Source organism: Labrus bergylta, chromosome 19, assembly GCF_963930695.1.
Source record: "Labrus bergylta chromosome 19, fLabBer1.1, whole genome shotgun sequence".
Classification (NCBI taxonomy): domain Eukaryota; kingdom Metazoa; phylum Chordata; class Actinopteri; order Labriformes; family Labridae; genus Labrus; species Labrus bergylta.
The window spans coordinates 8,959,208-8,984,532 of NC_089213.1; the positions used below are offsets into that span (position 1 = coordinate 8,959,208).

A 25,325-nucleotide genomic window follows, 5' to 3' on the forward strand; every position below is an offset into this window, starting at 1 on the left:
GACTGCATCTTGGACATTCGGGTAATATTTTGCTCTAATAACGGACAGCACTCTCACAGCTAAGCTTCTTAGTACGAGTGCTCATTTAAATGTATATGGTGCTGAAGAAAGTGCTGCTTCTAATGTGATGTAAAGCCCCTTGTGTTTCCCTGCCTTACACTTCTAACACGTGCTCCTGAATGCTGTAACCTTCTGCTGCTGCTAGAAAGATGCTTAAATCATCAACCGCCCAAGTGGGGTGGAATAAAAAAGAATTAAAAAAAATGGAGAAATAAAAAGTGAGAGCAGGAGACAGAGGGGCTTAGAGAGGGGAAGTAAATGATGCCACCGGAAGAAAAGGATCAAGTGTTCTACAGGGCATCTGAATCAAAGCCCTGTCTCCTCTCCTCTGCGCACAGAGAGGGGAGGTGTGAGCTGTAATTAAGTCGAGGCAGAGACAGTGCGACTCTCTCCAAGGAGCACTGATCGCTTTCAAAAAGGGGGCTCTCATCGCCGTGGTTACAGCGCCCTATTATGCGCGTTTAGCATATTGTTTGTGCGTGCCACGAGTGTGTGCTGATTTTTAAAGTGCTTATTGTGTTAACAGCTGCTTTTTGCCTCGTTTTTTTATTTTTTTTATTTTTTTATGAAACTTTTCGACAGTTGGCTCTCAGAGGGGCAGTAGTTCTGCATATGCTCAGTACATTAAACTGAGCAACAGTGCCATAATGTTCCATCCCACTGGGACGGCTCGATTACTTGGCTCGAGATGCAACAAGGTGCTTAGAAAAATAAATGATATCGAGTCCCCGACCAATAACTGGATGTGTCACAATTCGAGTAATGTTGGCCAGTAAGTACAAACAACTTTAATGACTGGAGTGGGAAATGCTGGTTTGAGATAATTCAGATGCAATGTGACTATGTGTCCACTGGAGAGTCTATGTCCCCTTTCAGTGAAAGCCAGGATTGAACAATGGCAAAAAAACAACAAACAACTCCATGCCAGGAGACCAGAGTGGCAATATTTTGCAAAAGCAATGATCAGTGTAGTTATTGAACAATTGACGTTAGTAACTTAACTTAGAAATGTTTGATAAAATTTGGAATATGCTTATTTATGCATGATGGCGCCGCGGATGGTTGCCACGGTACTGCGCTCTCTCCTAGCATTTTTTACTTCTTGCTCGTACTGGTGTAGGACACAGAACACTTTTTAGATTGGAAAAAAGGCATTACAAATGTTGCTTTGTTAGATTCATATCTCAAGTACGTACTTAGCAAAGTGGAAACCTGATGGTGCCTCATTAAACACTGTCTCATGGTCAACATTGTTTAAAGCTCCAGTCAGGACTGATGGTTGGCGTTGGTTTTGGCGGCCCCTGTGGACAAAGTGAAACATTTGGTCTCTGCTGTTCCGCTCCTGTTCACATTAAAAGGTATTCCTCATGATGGGAAAATGTAAATGAAAGGGTTTCTAGTCTTTTTGAAGTATCCCCCTCTGTTGGGCACCAACCTGGACACTGATGACAGACATTATGTGTAAATATAGAAAGGTAATCAATATGTTGGTAATATAAATGCATTCATATCATTTCCGTCTTTTTCATAAGCAGTAAAACAATCCTCACAGTAGATTTTATGTTCCCGCTTTTTGATGCTTTATTTGCTTCTAGTGTTTGCTTCGAGATATGTTTTTTTTTTTTGCACTTGATGTGATTCTACCTCCATTATTGACCAAGTTATAGAACTTTTTTTCATTGAAAGTTGTGATAAAATCTCTGTTTTTTTAGTAGAACTAACTTAAGACTCTGTGGAGCTGGTATTGGTGTGTCGGAGGCCACTGTTTGCGCATATATAAAGGGAGGTTTGTTTAAGTGTATTGTCTGGTTGTGTGCCTGTTGGGACGGGGACGGCAGGGAGGCTGTGCAGTCAGAGCGCTGTCTCTGTAATGGAGGTCGGGGCCCCGCAGCCGCCTGGAGCACCCAGGGGACGGGCTGCAGCCACGGTGTTAGGGCCTGTGAGGCTCTGAGGACAGAAGGAGGGATAGGGATCATGTGATCTAAAGCCCCAGCATCTGATCGCTCGGTAGTCTGTGCACATTTTCTTCCCTACTTTTCATCAGAATCTTTTGTACACAGTGTGTAAAAAAAAAAAAAAAGAAAAGAAGAATGAAAATGTACTGAACGTTCTGTTCTCGTGTCCGACCACCCGCAGTGACTACCAGGACTGTGAGAGCAAAGAATATTCTGTGGCCAGCATCAAGAAGAAAGCCGTCAATAAATAACCATCACAATCAGTCCTGCTGCAGTTTCACATGACTGACGGCAGTCTGCTCGCAGCTATTCAAAGTGTATTTTTCTACCATTTGATTGTATGGAAATCGACATTGAAGCCGACGGGCGGTCGCTTTTTCGGGACATCATGCAGTCATGCATGTTCTCTAAATCTATGCACGGCATTATCATCACAGAAAAATAACATGCGGCAGATAGATGCAGGCAGTACTTGAGAAACATGAATTTTAGAACTTCAGGGTCGGATGGGTTTGACTTCAAGGGAAGTCACAATATCTGAGTAAATTATCACATTTTTTAAGAGCATTCATGATGTGTAGATTCTAATTGGCCAGCTGAAATTTATAGGTTTGGACAGTAAAAGTTTTCAATTTGAATACATCACTACTAAACAGAGATATGAGGCTTTCAACTAATGCATTTAGGTCAGACCTGGAATTAATATTCCTCTGTTGCCGGGGACAAAAAGACTTGACATAACCACTTAAAACCACATGAGGAGAACAGTTTCTCCTCCAGCACTCCTGATTAAATTTTCATATGTAACCGTAGCTGAGTGTATCTGTCATCTCCCTCCCTCCCCACCCGCTCCCCAACAGGACCAGTGCTGTAAGGCAGGTGCTGAAGACAAAAACCTCTGTCTTCTTAATTAGTGCGATTTGAGCCTCATCGGACAAACTGTGTTTTCATTCATCAGCCTCCATTCACGCACTTCTCTCCTCATGACGTCTCTGACAATTGCATTAACTGGATAAGCAGCGCCGAAAGGTTTTAAAGCACACCTTCAGATTGCGGGAGATTGAGCCCTGTAATTGATGTCTCTGTGGAGGGGGTGGATTGAAAGATAAAACGAGGAATGAAAGGAGAGAGTCTGCTCTAATGAAAAGTATTTGCTATGTCCGCAGTGGTGGCTTTGTGACTCTCTTTTTCTATCTAAATAAACTGCTGGCAGAGAATTTCTACAGCGTCTCAATGCTGACAAAGGGTGAAGTATATCTCTTATGGCCAGGGCCTTTTCTCTTTGTCGGTGTCTAGCTATTTTTCTATCCGTATAATGCATCTAACCATTTCAATTCAGCTCCTGCATCAGGTAAGGATACATCAGGAACAAAATCTGTAGAAAGACAGATTTTTCTAAACAGGTAACTTGCTCAATGTAAAGCACATTAGGCAATCAATTACCTTTATCAGCCTTCCAATAGAAAGTGTAGCAAACCCCTCCCCCCCAGTGTTACGACTCATTTAACTGTGTGTTATCAACAACCCCACAAACCCGTGAAGGTAGACTGCTGTTCCTTTTTTTGCTTTGGGGCAGTAAAAAAAATAATAAATGACCCTCTTAAAGATACTTTTAAAGAGCGGTATTGGCTCCAGATAGTGCTGGCCTCAGCCGACCTGAGTTACTGGGATTTTCCCAAAGTTGCAGTTAGGGGACCTGAACCATCATGGACCAGTAATGAAACAATTTCACACAACAGCATATGCCCTGCAGTGCCAATTCCACCATCCACTGCAGACCTGATCAGGAAAATGGCTGCATGGAGTTTGAGGAAAACTCGATGTTAGATAAGTGGATGGATGGATCAATGGACACTCAGATAAAATGACTATACTTCTATGTATTACAGACTAGTATCTACAAGTATTTAAGTATCTACAAAGGCTTCTCTCTTAGTGGTTGAAATACATACTTTTATGTACACTATATCCTGCTGGTTTTTGCGGTAGGGGGGCTGAAAAGTTTGGCTGTTTGTGTTCACACACACAGCTCCTAATGCAAATATCAGGAGTTTTTCAGGAGTTTTGTGCAAGTCTGAAAGCCCTAGGAGTACCCGAAATAGATATTTTCAGATATACTTAGATACTTGAATTGATTCTAAGTTGCCCTTTTGGTATTCTTCTTGCACACTGAGAGATAAAGTTATACTTCCCTGGACAGGGAAGAAAAAAAAAAAAGAGGCGTCTGAATGAGAGACTTGGGTACAGTTCAGAGGAGACGTAGTTCATCCTCTTTTTAATGGAGACTCATGGCAAGGTCCGTCTCTGCTTGGACAGACATATAGCCATTACCGGACCATTTACTCTACATTTAATATCTTGTAAAGGTCGCAACAGCCCAGCGGTTCAGTCCATCAGTCATAACATGCTTGGATATCTCCAGTCAAATCCCCATATAATGATAAACGATGATGAATGACTGCAAGTGTAGCGCCGCCAAGTGCATTTTGATGGATCTCCCCTCTGTTTACTCAGGTGGCTTATCACTGTTGGCAGTCTAAATAAATACTACCACTGCGTCGTGCCACATGTATGTTTTTATCTCATGACTCTGGGGGCAGAGCTGTGATTGAATTTGTCTTGGGGGTATATATTAGTCATTTCATATAGTGATCCAACATCTAGCACACAACCCATTTTGATCTGATTGATAAAACCACATGTTGTAGTGAGGGTTCTCTAAATAAGATAGATAGATGAGGGTGTAGCTGATTGGCAATGTGATTGTCCTTCAAACAAAGGCTTCCAGTTACTGAACATGGAAGCCCCCAACCACTGTCATTGTGGGATTCAAATGCCTCAGAATTTTTAGATCTCACAAATGAAGGAAATACTTACATTTGTGCGTCCCTTTCGCCGTTGTCGTTTTTTGCCAGTGGTGCGCAGTGCATTCTGAGAGATGACTCGGTTTGAAGTGTGCCTCCGACGGATGTCCTTTTTAAAGGGTCAAGTAGCCCTAACACTTCACCCTACCCGTCCGCTGCAACAAGAATCGGGACACCCTACCCCTACAGGTGAACGTGCAAAGGCCCGTAGGGGTAAGGGGTGAAATGGGACTGAGCCTTAGCGTCCTGCTCATAACCCGTTAAACAATCACATCCCATTGTTGCATCTCAGACAGCAGCAGAGGATGTGGTATTCACAAGATACTAATGCACCAGACAAGTTTTTGAGAATGCAAAAATTTCGTTTTTGTCAGTGTAGCAAAATTAAAGGATTTATTTACACGAAAAAACTCTGTCGGGCATTTTGAATTATTCGTATTTTTACATTTTGTGTGTAAGTATCACACCCTCACCCCGCCTTCAGCTATTTTCTTCAGCTGTTGTTGATATTACTGTGGTCTCAAGCAGTTTTATAGATGGAAAGCATAAAATTCAATTCAAAAAGGTCAAGTTTATATACAAAGTATTGGCTCTTGGTGGCTGCGGTCGGGTCTGAAACTGCATATTGCTTTTGGTGCTGTCAATCAAAAACTTCCTTAAATATTGGCAAACTCTACGCTCCCTTTCTAATCTATTCTTCTCCTCCCTCACACATACCACCTCCTGCCCTCCTGCTTGCTCAGGCTTCTGAAAATGCAGTCGCTGTTATTAATGGAGTGTATGAAGAAGTGGTGTTCGGATTATTCTTCTCCTGGCTCACTATTGATGAGCTGTAAGGCTTTGTATCTTGCCCCCCACCCATCCCTCCCTCTCTCTCTCCCTCTCTCCCCCCCCATCTGTAAGTAAACTTGTCAAGTCTGATGCATTGCCTGCACACGCTCAAATGCAAATCACGCAGCAGAAGCAGCAGAGCTTTATCTCAAACCAAACAAGAGACGCTGCAGAACATCCTGGATCCTCAGTCCCAACAGAGCGGCTGTTTCTGAGCGGCTCTGATTAAAGGGCTGCCAGCAGAGCTCTACTGCTGGTTACACAATATCACAGGCTCTGCCTGAGGAATCTGCTTTAATGCAATGGGAAAATGAGCTTAACAGATAGAGCAGGGTTCTTATCAACACAGGGTGAGATTTTAGGTCAGGTCTCACCCAGTCAAGTTTAAATTAAAAAAAGAGAGAGAGTGACAAGAATGATGCTTCATGTCAGGCGTTCAGGTGCTATTCCTGAACTTAACTTCATCTGTTTGCTTAAAACGTCATAGAGAAAAGAGCAACATCCAAAAATGTCAAATATCTTTTGTAAGTAATTTCAATTTTGATTCTGTGCGCCCCAAACTTTATTTAGTGTCTGCCTAAATCAGTGCCCAGCCCACTAAAAAAAGTCCGGACCCGCCACTGTTTATTTCAAGATGTTAACTTAGGATTCCTTCCAATTCTGTATTGAGGGCAAACTTGGTATTGGCTGATGCTCAAGTCCATCAAAATCAGAATCAGGAAGGACTACACTGTTGTTGGAGCATCTCTAGGTTTAAGTGGCATTTATAGTTCTGTGTTTTCCAGTGAGGAGGGAAAAAAACACTACTGGCAGTCATCCACACACACCTGGGAGAATCGCTGCACTGTGTGATCATTGTTATCCTTTTGAGGGTTATTTCAAATGTGTGTTCTTGTTAAATCTGTATGACTGAAGGATGAGTGTGATCAATAGAAACCAGTCCTCATCCTAGACTCCTTTGATTACCGCTCACTGGTTTATATCGTATAGCTTTAGCAGAAAGAAAAAAACAGTCTTGTTTTGTTAAACACGCTCGGCGCGCTCTGTGATTTTTTTTTGGGGTTACTATCCCCGCCCCTCTTGCTCTCTCCTGCTTCAGTTTGAGGAGCTCTTCAGCCAGCCCACGGTCCCTGCCTGCCTCGCCCCTCTAATTTATTTCTCCCTCTCCAGGATAAACGCTGTGAGAGAGGCCGCTGTTTTCCTCCCTCTCCATCACAATGTATTTATGATGCGTCTGCTGCGCCCCGCTATTAGTCAGGGTTCAGTGTAGAAGCGGGCGAGGTTGGACAGTTGTACCTGGGGTCCAGCATGGGCACTTCAGGCCGATCGACAACTTCCTCCCATTAATCTCCCTCCAGGGCCTCTTCTTGTTGCCTCAAAGCCACTTTGTGCAGCAGAGTTATGCCCCTCCTGCTACCTCCCGACTTTGATACTGAAAGAAACGCTGTTAATAGGATTCAATTAACTCTTCTGTGGGCACTAGAAGGTATTAAACTCCTGACTGGTTTTGAAAAGCCTCTCTTAAAGGGTTGGTGCACCCAAATTACAAAAAGCAAAACGTATATTTTCTCACCTGAGTCTAAGAGGAAGACGGTGATATATTTGAGACTTCTGCCACAACCATTACTTACTTACCACTAGCTAACAGTGGCTAAAGTAATTGTCCTGTTTCAATGAGGGCTGTAATCATATAGAAACTCATCCTGCTGTATTCTGACTACATGTCATTCTTCTACTGCAGAAGTGAGACAAAAATGCAGTAATATTCTTAACTAATTTGGGTATACCAACATTGCATATTTCAAGCATTTAAAAATAAATATTTTTGAAGCGCTCCCTGTGGCAAAGTTTTTAACAAGATAGCTTTTTTTCTGTTTAAATTGATTCCCCTTAATACAATTACGGAAAGCTTCTGCTGTTTATGTGTTGTATATGTGCTATGGTAACAATTTCTGACAAGGCATCACATCTCAACAGAACACCAGCAAAGACATTGTGAGAAGCCAAAGCACCATGTCAAATGAAAAGGTCCAACGTCTACTCTAGTCCGGCTTCTTGCACGGTAGCTCCATTCTTCACCTCACTCTTCCTCTTAGCCACTGACATTATATCAAACAGTACTGAGATGGGCTAAGTGGCTTCTTTTTAGTTGAAGGATGGTGTGTGACCCAGTGTCGTCAAGCTACATATATACAGAGAGCGAGAGAAAGAGAGAGAACAGTGGCCTGCTACCAAAGTTTCATGTTGCTGAAAACAGGCGGCTGGGATGCTCGGTGGACATGTGAGAGACACCATTGACTCTGTTGAAAGTTGTTATACCTTTAGATTGACTCTGAGGCCACTATTATAAGGTGGGAAAGTTACATGTAGTTGCTTTAATATACAGTCAATATGAACTGACATGCCGTCACCAGCCCAGCACAAATTAATTTTTGGTTCGGCTCATGTGAAGTGAGGTAAAGTTGCTGAAAATTCTGATATTGCTGCATGTGGCGCTGTACTGTATGTGACAGGGGCGCGATATTAGTTTAAAATGAGGACATTTGACTTATTTGAAAATAAATAAAGGAAAGTGAAGAATGATGCATGTGGGGTTCTCCCCCCAGAGTTCTGACATATCACGGAGAAGCCTCTGAAACAGTATTCAGACCATCACTGAGAGCCGTATTAATGAGATTCGTAGCAGCGTCTTGCACGCTCTGCCGGCTGTTAAGTAAAATCCCCAAATCCTCACCACACAGAGGATTACTCTGATCAGCGGTCTCGTTTAAAATTAGGAGAAAAGAAAAACATTTTATCTGCTTGCTGTTTGGGATCTGATGAAACATTGCAACAGATTAAGGATTTTTAAGGGAAAAAAAAGAGTTGGATATAAAACAGAGTGAATATGAATGGCACAAGCTAATGGGTTATAGAGGGATAATGGAAAGAGCATAAGCTTGACAGATAAATCTGACATATGTTTTCTCATGTGTGGCCATGTGAAAAAATGTACGACATAAAAAACAATGATCTGGGCGATTCAGAAATGTCATCACACAGCCTGTAGCTTGTTTATTCAACAAAGCACTTTATTAGTTCACATTGTATAGTATACTGTAGGGCTGCTCATCATGTTAAAAATCTTATATTGCAATCTTTTTTACTCGGGCCCGACCGCTATGGGATTTTTGAGCCGATACCGATATCAATATAAGGAAAAGAAAAAATCAAATACCAATATCTCGGCCGATATTTTTCTTAGATCTACTTTCGATCTATAGAGATAAATATAGATATACACATTTACTACATTGATCTCTTTAATAAAGTTATTAAACACTTGTGGAAAAAATATTTAATGAAGACAAAACGGTCACTCAACACTCTGAGAGTGATGACGTTTGTTGTAATTCATATAGCGCCCTCTGCTGCAGAAAAATAACTGCTAGTGTAATACAATGATAATCAAAGAAATTTAGCTATTTGACTGGTGAATAAATCTAGTAATATTGGCACATATCTGAGATCAAATTAGCCAATACCGATAGTCACTGGATCTGCTAATATTGGCCGATATTATCAGCTGGCCGATTAATCAGTCGGGTTCTTGTTTTAACAATGACAATTTGACAAAGACAATTTTGATATATTTGCAATTTCGATATAAATCTCATTTACATTAGATGATTACAATTTTCTTTTGTACTTATAAAACAAGTGCAACCATGTCGTGACATTTTGTTGGTGTCTTTACCAAACAAACATATTTTATTACAACTGGAGAACAAAATGTGTAGTCCAGAGCATCTCTGCAGCACTGCACTATAATGCAGTTTTGAGATACATTTACATATAATTTCAGGTTCTTGCCATTTTGATATTGCACTCAGTCATATTGCAATTTCGATTATTCCATAGTTCATTGTGCAGTCCCAATAAGAAGGTTAAATATTCTTTAGTCATGTTGATTTGTTTGGCGAAACAGCTTTCCGGTAACCTATGCAAAGTGAAACCTGAGCAAAATCATCGCGAAATCCTCAAATTCCGGCCCAAAACTAACATAATTTATTTAAAAACAATATATAAGTACATATATAAATATCTTCTGTTCAAGTCCAAAGGTTGCAGACTCTCTGCTGAGGACCAGAGAAAGATTCACTGTGCCTTTCTTTGCCAGATAGAAAAAAGAGCTGAGAAATATGTGGAGAAATAAATACAAGCCAAACACAGATAACACATTCCATGCATGGTATCCAAAGACAAGCTCCGGTCTTGTTTGGCAAATTACCTCTCCATACCTTTCAAAGAGGAGGGCTCCTCGTTCCTGCACATTTATTTATTTCGCAGTCTTTGTTCTCTTCCTGAAAAGCTTGTCAGCTGTGACTGCTGCTCACTGAAGTTATCTCCAGCCCTGCGGTCCACGTCTCTAGGTGTTATTGCTGCTCTGCATGGCGGCGCTTTGCTCGGGGACTGTGCCTGCACGGGGCCGCGTATCGTCTCTGATAAGCAATTAGCATTCTGAGAAGCGGCTTTCACTCATTCAAGTTATTATAATGTGGAAATTTGAACAACCTTGAGTCCCAGGTTGGCCACGTCCCCTGTTGCTGTGATGAACACAAATAATTCATTCCTGCAGTCTTTACAGCTTTAGCCTGTGTGACATTGACAGACTCATAATAATGTTATCCATTTTTAAGTACACATCAAAAAACGGGCAAACAAGCACACATCCAAAGACAAAAACTCACATCATTGAGAAGTCAGCAAAATGCATGTGGCTTTTCTAATTACATGGGCTAGCCCTCCCGCTGCAAGGGGAGCTCATTTGGGCACTGAGAGGAACGCGTGTGCTAACAGCAAAGGAGGCTGGGAAGGATGAGTCTTAATGAGCGGAATCATTGGGACGTGTCTGATGGTGACATTTCTTCTCGGAGCTGGAGGCTTCTGGATGAAAGGCAGGCCTTCACCGTGGGGCTTGCTCCACCACTCAGCCCTCTCATCCTCTGATAACCGGGCATGCTGCACAACAAGCAGCCCTCACACAGGAGGCAATTAAAACCCTGATCTGCTTACACACCCGGAAACTCTTGGTTTGCTGCAGGCTGAGGGGGAAGAGGGTTCGGTGGGGATGGTGGTGCGTGTGTGTCAGCAAGAACAGCGAAAGCGGCGGTCCAAAATGAGTCGTCTTAGCAGTTTATTGCGACATGCAATATTTCTTTAGACGCAAAACGTATACGTTACTTAAGAAAACAGATGGAGCTCCTCAACAAAACACAAAAAGAAACATTTGGGGGAGTAGGCCAGACGGGATACTATTAAGTCGAAGCTGGCAGCGAGTCAGAGGAGCTCTTTAACAGCAGCAGCACTGCTGCCAAGCCTTAATACGATCTGTTAGTGAAGAGGGTCCTGGGACTGCAAAGGGCTCAGGGCGTGTGGAGATAGATGGGAGTTAGTTTGGAGTTTAGATAAGAAGCCAAACTCTGCACAAGTTGCAAATGCAAGGACGATGGTGCTGAAACTCTTTACCCTCTGCAATAGAGACACTCTGCCCCTGAAAGGTTTCTGATAACAGAGTCATTTCATCTGGTGTATCTCTACACACTATATAACCAGAATATGTAACACTCAGGCAAGACAGTTTTGCTAGTGAATAAATCATTATAGTCGATGAAATCTTGAAATCATGTCTAAAAAAATATGATGTTTTTTTTTTAAATCATGTTTTGCAAAATGATCTTACCAATCAAAACCAGTTCAGGATGATGAAACATGAAAGTTTTACTCAGCCTACCAGTTGTTTTTTTTTTGTGTGTTTATTTATTTTTTACTAGTTTTGAGATATGATCATTTCTATGAGCAGAGTTTAAAGGCTTCTTATTAGTTTTGTCTGTAATAGTAATACATCATTTGTAGTAAAGCAATGTTAGGTATCTTTAGGATTCTGTTAAACATGAAGGTCATGGATGTTTTATAAGTTGTGCTGTCTTTTTTGATTTGTTTAATAAGCCATAGTTTGCAGCCAGCAGTGTAAGGTCATCTAGTTTGACAGAGCATTGAAATTAAGAAAATGATGTCATCTACAAAACTTGATGATGCAATGATTAAAATGACAATTTTACCATTTCAGATTCAGCGGAATCTACATACTGTGCATCTTCTATAGTGTCATTCATACTGGCATGTTTGATTGATTACCAATTCTCCCCATCTAATATTTAAATGTTTTTAAAATGCAACCTCGCAAACAATCATTTATTTGAATCATTCAAATAATCCATCCAATCATCCAGAATAAATCAGGTTTCAGTTTCTCCTCAGAGCAGGCGTTAAGACTTGTGTTAGCAGGAAAATTAGAATGACACTGATCAAAATGAAAGGTGTTCTGGTCCAGCAGAGTTTGAAACGCAGCGATAAGTGATGCTGTGAGTTTAATCAGCGTTTGGCATGTCCAAATTGAATTCATTTGAAAAATAAAATAACATCTTTAAAGCCACAGTTTTCTATCTGGCCTTGAGTCAATGTTTTCTAAAAGGACTTCAAACTAAGAAAATAAATAATATTGTGTCTCAACTACAGTATGTTCATCAATAGGCAACCTCCATCTGCTCGACACATGCTGGTACAGTATGGCACAACTTACTCATGTCCATACAAGTCCGGCCTCCCCCCGTCCAGCCCATTTATCACAAGGTTTAAAGAAGTGTGTGTGATTTCTCGAACCAATTAAACAAGCAAACACTGCGGCCCCCTTTACTTTGACAACCAGGCCGGTGGCTTTAAAAGCCTGTGGTTTGTGTGATAATGGCAGAACAGTGAATAGAACCATTAGAGGCCAGACAGGGTCGGGTCACCTTCACGGGCTAAGAGCCGGCCTGTTGTCGTCCTCCATCAGCTGAAGAACCCCTTTCCCCTGCTTCTGCCACTGCTTCCCATTATTCCTGCCTTTCTGCGGTGACCCGTGGCTGCTGTGTCATTTTCACAGCACAGGGCTAATTGCACCAAATGACAGCAGATTTGGAGGAAATAGATGGATAGGCAGCCCACTTTGACCACCTGATGCTAACCATTAGCTGCAATTTGCTTTACAGCTGTAAAAAAAAGTCCTGTAGTTTATAAATTAACACATCTACAGTGAGCCTGTGGTGATGTAACAGACCAATGATCTCTGTGATGCATTCCTCCACAAGTTTTCTCCTGGTGGCATGTAGCAAAGACATTTTTCTAATGGTTTAGTAATTCACTTGTACCTCATTTAATATGGATGTTGTCTTTTCTTCTTCAGCTGGCTGTACCTTTGATGAGGACTCCGACCCGGGCTTGTGTGAATACCGTCAGGGCCAAGAGGACGACTTTGACTGGCAGCTGATCAGGACCTACAATTGGCCACACCCGACCCCAGATCTTCTACGAGGTGGGCTCTCTACCTCGATCTCTATCACAGTTGAAAGCTTGTTCTTGTACTTTTAAACCTTGGCACCCTTTTAAAAAAAACAACATATTTCGGGTAGGTACGCAAACGTTTGGAAATAGCTCCATTGGATGCTTCAGCCAGCTGCCGAGAAATGGGCTGTAATGGCTGAGATGTACTCTTTAAGGGCAAGGGCACCAATTCAAAGTTTGTTACATATTTTACATATTTTCTAAAATAATGATTAGATTACAAACTGAAGATACAGACAGTTAAAGCAACTTGTACGCTGTAGGGACCATATTTGGGTGAAGGGGTGGAGCTAGAGATGAGCCAGTGGTTGGCCAATGCTGAGATTTAAAAGCTTGACAGTCCATGCCTGAGATAAATACTGGTGTTTAATTTTTCACCATGTTGAACACTTGTTATTTTCGTTGCAAAGTTGTATTTTAACATGGGAAATCTATGGGTGTTGTCTCACTCTGAGAGCCTTTTGTGAACATTGTTGACATAAGTTGATAAACTGATTTTATCCCAGAGGTCATGTTTGGTTTGACACTATGATGAATGTGCAAAAGCTTCTTACCGTTTTTGCCTTCCAGTGTGATCAGAAGGCATGTTTTAAGACTTTCAGAAAATGGCTCTTTTATGATACCAACACGAGGGAACATTTAAAAGTAGAGGGCTCAGGAGCAAGATAAAATGCTCAGGAGAAAGTTTACAGGCATTCAATAATTCACTCTTACAGCCAGACAGACAGTCATTAAAACGCTATCTCAGTTTTGCAGTCAGGTTCCTGCAGCAGGTATCTGCAAATGTTTGTTGTGTTAAAAACAAACATGCATCCGAGACGCTCTGAGAGTCTGATGATATTTACCATCCAGTCTAGAAATAGAGTCATAAATACAAAAACACGTCACAGAAGAACTCACCAGTCTACTATAAAGCGGGCTTGCCGCAGCTTTAATGTGTTGTTTTTTTGTTTTTTTATTTTTTATTTTTTTACAGATGCTTCATTATGGCAGCTCTGTGGATGTTCTGAATCAAATAATGACACATTTAATGAAAACCAATTTACAGCAGTCTGAATGGGACTGTTTGTGCAGAATTCTGTCAATTACCATAAGTCTAGACACAGTCTGAAATAAATTAGGAGTCAAAACAGCAGGGTGATCATAAAGGGCTTGAATAGAGAGAGAGAAAGAGTCCAAAACAAGGAGCTAAGGAACTTTATTATCACTGTTAGAGGTGTGACAGATGCGTTCAGAAGTTAGATGGTTACATTATACATTAATTTATAAATGCAACTTTTGTGGTGAAATGTAATGGTAGTGCAGTCAGGAGTAAGAACATAAAGGCAGAATGTGCAACATTTTACACAGCAGAAAACAAGTATATCCTGTGTAAATGTCTCTCTGAGTCATGACTGTCTACAATGAGTGAGAAGCTCGAGGCCCACCAGCTGTATTGTTGTCAGAGCCGTGTTTACATAATGTTTACATGGACTGGACGGCCTTGTGTATATAAGCTGTTTCAGTCAAGGACCAGAGAAGAGAAGAATAACATACTTACTGCTTATTTTGATGTCACATTAAGTGTCTTTAGATCACGGTCATTTTGTGTCAATTTATGTGCAATATGAAGCTATGAGCTAACTAAAGTGTGCTAACATTAGCCTGCTAAGATTTAAGATTTACTTTATTTATCCCTGCGAGGGGAAATTTCAGTTTTTACACTCTGTAAGTCACGAACACACACATGCACAAACAGGATCCTATGGACATGCACTAATGGAGAGATGTCAGAGTGACGGAGCGGCCCACAGCGGGCGCTGCTGAGCTGGTGTTGGGGAGGGGGTTTGGAGCCTTGCTCGAGGGCACCTCTGCAGTGCTCAGGAGGTGATCTGGCACCGGGACTTCCAACCCAAGTCCCTACAGACTGAGCTACTGCCGCCCCCTAACACAACAATGCAGAACACGGGCAATAGCAGCTCGAGCAAAGGACAATTTTGTCCGATGCTTGCGCTTAATTGTGCTTAATTATAGAGCGTTCTCATTGAGAATTCTCATTAAGCGGAGGCTTCAGAGTAGCGGAGGGTTCGCCAAACAGCAGCTTGTTAATTGTTTTGGTTTAATGCTGGTGCTCATCTACTGGATCAAAAAGTTGCACGTTCTGCCTTTAAATTGGATTGGACTGTAAAATCTTAAATGTTCATAGAGGGCATTTTGGTGTGCATCACAAGTCCACACAGTCTATACAAGTCATATAACAAATGCACAAAGATATATTTAATATATAACTCATATGAATGACACCATGATAGGTGTGCAGTGAGATGCAGAGTCCAGCATGTCCGTAATAGATGTACAAGGCAACAATTCTTAATTTGTAGAAAAAGAGGGGCTGGTGGGGGGGGGATGGGAGAACTGGTTACTCAATGCAGTCAAAGTAGATGAGAACATGTAAAAAAGTGTGTTGGGTGCTCTTGGATAACGGGGGAGAACATCACACACACATAAGGGGAGGACACCAAGCACTCCAGGCAGGAGGGAAATACTTATTATTATTCATATTTCCTTGAATCTCTCGTGTTTTAAGTGCCTGGTTTCCTCCCCGTTTAATATCCTACAACTTGTTTGAAAATGCAACTTCTCAGATATATCGATCTGATTTGGCTCTCTTTGCATAAGTACACCTCCTCCCTGCTGTCACAAGTCTAAACGCTACACATAGAATCAGATCACTTCAATCAAATAAACCCTACCAACACAAAAATGAGTTAATTAAAAAAGAAACATTTCCATTAAAGAGAAATCTCACAATTTACAAAAATGATTAGCTGGGAGTGATTGTGCTCACCTGGTCCTCAACTAGCATAAAAAACAAACCCAACAGTTTTTTTTTTCCCGCTGACTTCCTCTTTATTTATAGACTGCTGCTCAACAGAATGTGGAGGAAATATAAATTGCTAGAAAATTAAAGGTGTTTTCCTCCGGAGCGTCAAGAGAAGCGACATCAGCGTTTGAGCGCAGACGGAGCTAACTGTCAGTCAGCTTTGACAGCTGTAGACACTGTGATGGGAGTTTTTCATCCCCCTGCACATATACATACTCTGTATGATTCTTCCAAAGGCTCACAGTCATCAGTTACAGAGCAGCAGTGTTTCTGTCTGTCGACCTGTTACCTGTTTAACAAACAGCTGCACATGAGAAACAGCAGCGTGTGTTTGTTCTGTGTATTGAATCCTGCTTAGAGGCACAGAGGCTGCTCTACTGGCAGAATGCCTTCATATTATTTATTCATTACTTGTTTCTGTATTTATTGATGGCCTATTCTGATTGTGGCTTCATTATTTAATAACCCGGAACACGATTATTGTGTGTTTTGAACAGATGAAATTATTTATAGTGCTAAGTGTTTCAGGGAAAACTAAATGATGTAACAGAATAGAAATGCAGATGAGTGATGTAACGAAGTGTTCTGTCTGACTTGAATTCCATCCCTATGAAACGTTAAGGCCTGTGTCCATTAACTCTGTTATTTTGTGCTGGCAGTGTTTTTTTTTTTCTCTCTGCATTTTCAGTGTTTTCAGCGCTCAGCGTCCAGTCTGCAAAAACGCCCAATCACAGCGCTCTCCGTTGAAAATAGTTCAGCTTTCCCTCATTTTTCATCAACGTCACTGCTCCCAAACTGGAGTCAAGAAGGCGCGAGAACAAAATAATGGCAGAGGGAAAAACTAGTCTGACTTTTTGAGGGAAGCATTTTCCAGGGCTTAAGCTGCTGCAACAACAGGATTCATTTACATTGTTCATATATTTGTTGGAGATATTTCCTTGAAGAAAAGCAAATATGAAACATACAGAGACATTTTTAGACCGTACGTGTCACTACCGAGGGAAGCGATGTGCTGTGAGCCAACTTTCATGACCTGGCTAGTAACTGTAAGCGCAGCTGAGAAGAGATTTTGTGGTTACTGGAAACATGGTCCTTACTGTGCAAAATAACAGATCATGGAAAAAACTCTGTTGGTGATTTCACACATGCACAAATCTCCTGAAAATAACCAGAACATTTCAGGATGAGCTACATTTGTGAACACATTTTTTCCCACCCAACATTCTCATAATTTTTCCTACCAGCGCCCTGGTTACATTTCTGTGTGGAGTTAGTGTGAGCTGATGTTTAAATGCAACAGGCAATATTCAGGAAAAAGTAAGACTGAGCAGCAGGGGATGATGTTGTTTTTATCACGCTGCGGGTGCATTACTGGTGCAATCGTTGTGCACATTATTATCTTTTCTCCTCCCAGTATGTTCCTTTCATCGTATTTATTGATTCTGTGAATTTATCCAGTTAACATTGATATGAAGGCAAACCCTGTCATTACAGTGTTTATATCTGCTTCGACCGCCATCTTGTAAACATTGTAAACTTCATGATGACCGCACGTCACACCCCCTCCGTCTGACACTGGAAATTTCAACCTGCATAGAACATACGTGAATAAGATATTTGGAAGATTTCTGTTTCATTTTCAGGACAGAACAGAAGAGAAGCCCTCGTATTTCAAAAGCTGGAATCAGTCAATGTTTGACAAAGAATCCATTTTGAGACAAAAAGCTCAAAACTTCCTGCAAAAAAAAAAAAGTTGCTCTCCAGCCATCTGATGAATTGTTCCAGCTGCTTTTTGAATTTCATTATGCCTCCAATCTGAGCTGGAATCTCTTTAAAAGAAACTACAGATGCACCCCCACTCTCTCTCTCTCTCTCTCTCGCTCTCTCGCTCTCATTTCAGCAGCCTCTAGAAACTGCGGTAAGTTTGGAGGGTGATGCAAGAAATTCGTAAAACAAGATCACCCTGGTTAAAAATAAAGTAGAAGCTGACGAATAATGATTGCACTTCGCTGACCTGCAGTGAAATCCGGCTGTTTCCACCAGAAATCACAGCAGGCTCTCGCTCATATATTAAAAGAAAGTTTGAACACGCTCTATTTCCCCTCTAGTTTAATGTTTTCCGATGTTAAAATAGGCCTTTACTGTCTGTGCGCTCGCCAGGTCCTCTCGATTTATGCCAAACAATCTTATTACCCTGGACACTGCTCCATCATCAACCTCCTGACAGCTTGTTTTCCCCACATCCAGTCCCTTGTTGCTTTTCTATTTAAGCCTGTCATGCGTCTACGCAGGTGGCCTGCTTCCAATCTGCGCTGACATTTTACATATACATGTTTATTCAAAGTGGTTTGTTTTTCCTAGGAAACGCTGTACAAACACACACACGAGAGGAAACATTTCTAGAAGTGTGGACGGCAGGCTGCTGGCTCGGGTAAATTGTTGCAATTTGTGGAAGGAGCCGACAGACATCCGGGATTTCATAATTCATTCGCAGTTACCAAGAGCTTGTTCCGCTGTTTCAGGCACGGCTACCCCGAGGCGTGCTGGGTATCTTAAGAAACTCCCCGGGATTGGTGGAGTCTAGCACGGGTCATTGCTGATTACACTTCCTGGTGTTCCTCGGGGGCCGGCAGCGTCACAAAGGCAGCATTTCATCTTCTTTTCATCCATTAGAGAAGGTCAATTTCAGCACCATGCTCGCATGAGTGGGAAGTTCCTCTTGGATTGTGCTGGATAAGAGATGAACATTTGATGTATATCTGTGTAAGATGTCATCATCAGAGGGATCTGATTGTGGGCCAACTTATGGCGGTCGTAAACCAAAGGGGACGGACGCATGTGCTGACACTGACATTTCACGGCCTGGTGACTTCATATTGTCAAAAGCAAGTCAGGAAGTTTGAAGTGCGGCTGAACACACACTCCTGCACAGAGCTTCCATACAGCCTCATGTGTCTCATCACCGTGCTAAATAGGGTGTCCTGGACAAAATCACGATGAAGTCACGATATAAAATGAAGAAATGTCTTTCAGTGATGCACTCTAATGCATCACCAAAAATAATAAACTGGCATAGTTAATCAGTTATGCACTGAGGTTTTTTTTTCTTCATCCTTTCTGTAGACATAGAGGATCATTAAGGCTGCTATGACTGTGAAATTTAAATTATGCCACTTTTTTTCAAATCATTTTCAGAGTTTTTGTTTAATAAAAACGGCATGATAAATGAATCACACCAGTTAGTTAATCTGGCTGAACAGAACAAAATGTGTATTAATAATGTAACACACATGATAATAGTCTGACAGCAGCTTCAATCCACTCCTATTCAAAAGTAGGCAGCTGGGAGATACGTCCAATAAACTGAGAAATAATGAGCGAGTCATGCTGTGTCACTGGATCAGTGCGCTGTTCATCAAGGTGGATCACAGCAGCAGACCAGGCTAGCATGAGCCAGCAGTTTTTCCCACATATGCCCCATATGGAATCCTGTGACTGTACAAGTGCATATGGTGTTGTTTGTTTAGTATGTAAAATAGATTGTTTCATTTGGTTGTCATTACCGAGATGCAACGCTAATTATGTTAGCCAGTTAAATGCACAGTATGTAATATCCGCCGACATGGGGCTCTCAATCAAAACAATAGCAAAAGATGATGTCGAGGCTGGCGGGGAATCATGGGAGTGATTCTCCCTGCTGCCCTAGCTATTTCCTTACTGCCTTGTTTAGTTATATAAGGTACTGACTAAGATTCTCAACAAGCACAGTCACACTCAAACACATGCACCTACACATATAGGGTGTATCACATGTTTATTTTCCCTGTTAAACATCGCATCAATATGTAATACAGGGGAGTGTAATTGATTTGCTGTCAAGCTGTGAGGGAGCTCGGTATTTGTTAGAGTGAAATAAATGACTTTACCTGCTCATCCAATGTGTGAAGTGAGCTGCAGTGGTTCAGTTTAGACGCAGCGAAGGAAAAGCAGATCTGTCTTTAACACCCTGCAGCTCAGGAAGAATATGCAAGGTCAGAGTTTTCCACGAGGCCCTCTGAAGTAGCACCACAAATATACGTTTTACCTCGAGTTTTTCCAAGGGCTTTAAATTCTTTCTGAGCCGCTAAAGAGACTGCAATTGAGACAACAACTTAGTTTATTGGGCACCAGCAGCTCAATAGTATTGATTTGCGTCCGGCAGCCAGTGGAATACCAATGACATGAAACATTGCAGCTAAAAAGGAACATGTTACGCCCTTCAGCTTTGCAGGCTTTTTTCCACCCCAACACTTCACTTCTTCTACATTTCTCAGCCTGCATGTCAGAATCCAAAAGTACGACGTGAGATGTCTGTCTTTTTTTGTTTCTGTTTGTTTGTTAGAGCAATGTGTGGAAGGCAGACATAATGACTGTTCATGATAGACAGTGTTTCTGCAGAGCTACATTCACAGACGCTCCAAGAAGATTCTATTGGAGTTGTATGAAACTACACCCACGATAGGCAGCTTTATTTATTTATATTTGCAAAACACAAGAAGAAATTGACCAGGTTTAATCCATATCACCACAGGCGCCTTTTGAGAACTGGTAGAAAATAAACGGGTCCAAATCTAAATCAATATTTCTGCTGCAAAAAAAGAAAATTTCTTTGCGATTTATGGATTTCAAACATTTTTTAGCATTTGCGTTTTGAGAATAAAAAACGGTTGTCAGTGTATCCAATCACTGTTTAATCATGCACACGCAGTGAAAAGCTAGTGTGGGGTTAATTGCAGTTTGTCTCAATAAAATTAGGTAATTAATCTGTTATTTTCAGCCAGGGAAACTAAAGCTACATCTGTAAATCAAAGTGAAACTTTCCCCACTTAGTTAATAGAGAAAGACAACTTGAGTGCAGCCACTGAACACATGGGCAGAAACCTTAGACTTGAAATATTATGGACGAAGCCTAAGTGACGTCAGCCATTTGTTCCTGCAGGGGGCTCTGAGGCTCATCAACAGCAGTCGCCATGTTGGAAATCCTGTCTCATCCTTACTTTTAATCAACCTAACGGCAGGCGGAGAGCTGGAGCTGAGGCGTGTTTTAAGCCTCTTGATGAACTGTTACATCGCTCCCACCTGTCAACCATGGCAGCTACTTTCTTAACTATGGATAACACATATCGTTCTCAAAATCAAAACCGAGCCGAATTCACCCCTGTACAGTGTGTGCCAGTGATGACAATAACTTATCAGACCTATTTCATTTTTTGTACCAGGCTGTAAACATGTTTATTTATGCTGTAAAAACAGCTTTTTTTTTTAGCTCTATGTGACTTCTGGTGTTCCTGGAGCCAGCCTCAAGTGGATACTCGACGAACTGCAGATTTTGCACTTCCGCATTGGCTCCATTTTTCAACACCGGAGTTTGCCGCTTGGCAGAAACATAAATTGTAATCCAGATGAGCTTGAACTTTCCTCAAGACACTTTTTATCCAAGCAATGTGGTAACGTTTGCCTTGAGATTTCTTCTAACACTCATCCTCAACTTTCAAACAGAGACAGAATGCAAATGTCATTTGGCTTGCAGGAATAAAAAAAAAAAAGTCCTCATCAGTGTCAGATTTGGTTCAGAATAAATCACCTTTGAGCAATAAAAAACGATCTCAGCTCCCGTCCAACATGCACGTTTAGTTTAGTAAAACTTACTCGGACTTCTGAGGCTAGTCACCCTTCAGGGATCAGACATGATGCTCATTTGCTGAGCAGAATTTCAGAATGTTAGTAGTTTTTTTTTTTTGCTTCCACCTCTTACCCCCCTCACCTGTTCCCACTCTGCTGTTTTTTTTCCTTTTAACACTGCTGGCTTTGATGATCCATGGCCAGGAGTAGAAATACTAACTAGAAGGCAGAATGACTCTTTGCATTTAAATGGCACATTAACAGAGAGCAAGTTTCTCCATCATTTGACTTTAACAAAATCTGTTAGCAATGGAGGGTCTCGTTGTCGAGGTAAAATATGAACTATGACCAGCTGAAGGGCCTAGTCATTAATACTGGTACCAATCAGACATGTGTGTTTAAGTCTAACTGCAGTAAAGCATGAACATTGGCATCTACAAAAAAATCTCAGTACTCTTACACAGTAGTTTTTTCCTTAACCATTTAATGCTTACCTCTCCAACTTCGAAGAGTTATTTTACATTTTGAAGAATGCACTTTAATGCAAGAGTTATATTAGAAGATATAAACTACTCACATGTTGCTAAGTAGAGAGCAAGAAGCCACACAAAAGAAAACACGCCAGGCTCTTTCTAGAGTTCAAAAAATGTAGCTCCCAGCTCAGTAATATACATTGTTAGTCAGGGGGCTATGTCCCATGTGTCCCATCCATAGTTGTCTCCATGCTGGAAATGATGTCTCACCCTAATTTTCATTCAACCTAACGCCAGGCTGAGAGCTGGAGCTGAGGTGGGTTTTAAGCCCCTTGACAAACCAATACGTCGTGCCTGCCTGTAAATCAGGTCAGCTACGCACCTTATTGGGAATAACACTCATCCTTCATAAAATCAAAACAGGTGCGTTATCAAAAAATCCCCGGATCCCCATACAGTGTATGCAACTTGCGCATCGGCTCCATTTTTCAACACCGGACTTTGCCGCTTGTTTTGACCACACAAAAATTCACAAAGAATATTAGATCTTAATAGAAAACCAGTGTTAAGGTGTTAATGTGTAGGCTTTGTAGTGAGCCATACTACCTGTGTCCTTGTGCTTTTCTCCTGTCTATGCTAAGCTAAAGTGAGCTATTCTAAGTGCTGCCTTGCCCAAGCTCCAAAATATCTAACTCTGTCTTTAACATACAGACCTGTTGATCTGCTTCAGTCTCTATCTGACAGATAGACAGTCAGTATACTGTATATATTCTGATTTGTGAAAATATTGCTTAAACAACAGAGTTTTTTAGGGGAAGCTAACCTTCCTTTAGCATTTACACAACTTCATATCACAGATTTCTGTCAACTGTGGAGATCCCAGACCAGACAAAATTAAATATGCATGATTCTGCGTTATAGAAGGGAAGCCGTGCGGCTATCTCCGGGCGCTCTAGTGAGAGGACGTGGAAGTCTACACCCTGAAGAAGACCCTGTGTGGTTAAAACCAGTCTGCGTTTCTGTGTTATTCTAAAAGTTTTCACCATAAATATCCTGATTAAATTAAAGCACCTACATCCTGGCTGGAGCGGGAGAGCCTGAAGATAGCCCTGCAGGCTTCCCTCCTACCTCAGGTAATAATTAGTCATCTTCCACAAGCACCTTATGTTACCTGTAGTTTACCACCCTGCACCGAGAGCGCCCAGTTCTTCTAACACAATTGTCTCTCAGTCTGGATGCTTCTTTGTAATGTCACCAGTAGTGCTTGAAACGTTTGTTCTGTCTTCTGCAAGCGAGCAATTTGAAAAAAATCGAATTACTTAAATAGAGACAGTTTGTTTAGAGTTATGAAAGTATTAATTCTTGTACATAAACATGTACAAATATTACACATTTTGCAAATATTTTAGATTGTGGTTGGCTTCAGTTGATGCAGAATGGACATCTACTCAAGTGGAAAATGTGTCTGACCATTTAGCAGCCTGTGATACTGGGAATCTTGACCTTTTAGCTTCTCTTGAAGAAGTGCAACTGTTGATTCCTCCGAGGCTGTAAATACACTTTCTTTCATCAGACCTAAGGGTGGCAGGACATAAAGTGTGTGTGTGGAGACCGAAATCGCCCACTAACTTCCTGAGTCAAACCATGAGAGACTCAAGAAACGAAAACAGCGGATGGAAGGAATATATTGTGAAAGAGAAAACTCAATGTAGATTAAGGTAGATATACAGGCCGACTTTTCCATGTGGAACTTTTACTTACCTGTTGATTTCGTATCCTCTTGTGCCGTCAAGGAGCACATGCATGTTTATAATCTCTGTGCATCAGTAGAGTATATTATTCTATAGAAATCACGTTGACAGCACGTGTTGATTGGCTTATTATGCTACCAGACAGAGATGTGATTACGCAGTCTCCATCTGATTCACCATTGTCTTTGGAGAACTGCGGCTGACCACTATAATCAGAGTTTTCAATAGGCAAGATTTTTCAATGGGGTATGAACATAATATAGCCACATTCTTAAGAGATTAAAATGCGAGGAGAGAAAGTAATCATTTGTGAGCTTTGACACTGGAATTATTAACGGTTGATTTTTTATTATTTTTTTAACCCCTGAGTGTCACATCTTCTCGACAGCTAATGAGGAAGAACACGCAGCAATGCAAGAATAACAGGTTCCTTATATTCTCAGTCGAAATTAACAAACCGCATATGTTCACTTCTTACAGTTCCGTCTCAACTTTCACAGCTCCTTACTGTGACTTTTTTTTTTTTTTTTTCTTTCCTCGTGTCATGTTCAATCATAGGCATGGGTGAGCTTTATAAATAAAAGTGCACATTTTCTCCTCAGATCCACGGGAGAGTAGTCTATCACAGCAGCAGGTATGATGGTATGAAAATAATGTGTCAGTCCCTCTGTAATTAATGGCAATTTCATGGCAGTCAAGTAAACAGGAGGACGGCGTGCAGGGCGGTCACATCAGGTGACAACTTTGTCAATAACATGACTCATTCCATTAGCAGTGGGATGGTTGCATTCCCCGCCCATGCCTTGACTCGCCTTTTGTTGCGATTTAATTGCTAGAAATGGGTCCAAAAGATGCCAAAAAAAACATATTGATGCAGGTCTGTCGGCAAGAAAAGGAGAGTAAATGACTTTTTGAAATTGTGTTTTGAAGGAAGTTTGTTTTGACTATTTCTGATGCAATCCTCACACGTCAGTGGTGTCTCAGTGCAGATAGACTATTTGATGACGGTGCTGATGGACTTTCTGGCGAGGGACGAAAGACTCCACCAGTCTGAATATACAAGCAATGCAAATTCATGTGTTTGCATCTTGAGATTGGAGTCTTTACATCAAGTGGGTTCTGTATGAAAAAAAACAACAAGGCTTGATTTTAGGCCTCAGACAGAGTGCTGTTGCCAGGGGCGATTCTAGAGTCTGTTGGGGCCCTATGCTAAATTCACTCAGGGCCCCTCCAACTATAGCGTTCATCACCATTACGTTAAAAATAATCTGACACCAATGGCAATGGCAGCAGAGCAACAACATTGAGTGCTGTCAGATGGGGCCCCCCTTTGGGAGGTTTCCCACTGTCATTGTAAACTTTGCACATACTGAGCCACTGCTAATGATTGTCAGTCCTTGAGTGGCCCCCTACTGGCCAGGGGCCCCAAGCACCTGCCTTACCTG

At 41.4% G+C, this 25,325-nt stretch overlaps 1 protein-coding gene across 8 annotated transcripts in view; it reads left to right on the forward strand.

Annotated features, from left to right (window-relative positions):
* Nucleotides 1-25,325, forward strand: part of ptprua (protein tyrosine phosphatase receptor type Ua) — a 205,373-nt gene that overhangs the window by 43,837 nt on the left and 136,211 nt on the right. For all 8 annotated transcript variants that reach the window (XM_020638009.3, XM_020638011.3, XM_065948006.1 and 5 more), the window contains exon 2: nt 12,975-13,103. In XM_020638009.3, coding sequence (XP_020493665.1) covers nt 12,975-13,103 — 129 coding nt within the window. The remainder of the gene's footprint in view (nt 1-12,974; nt 13,104-25,325) is intronic.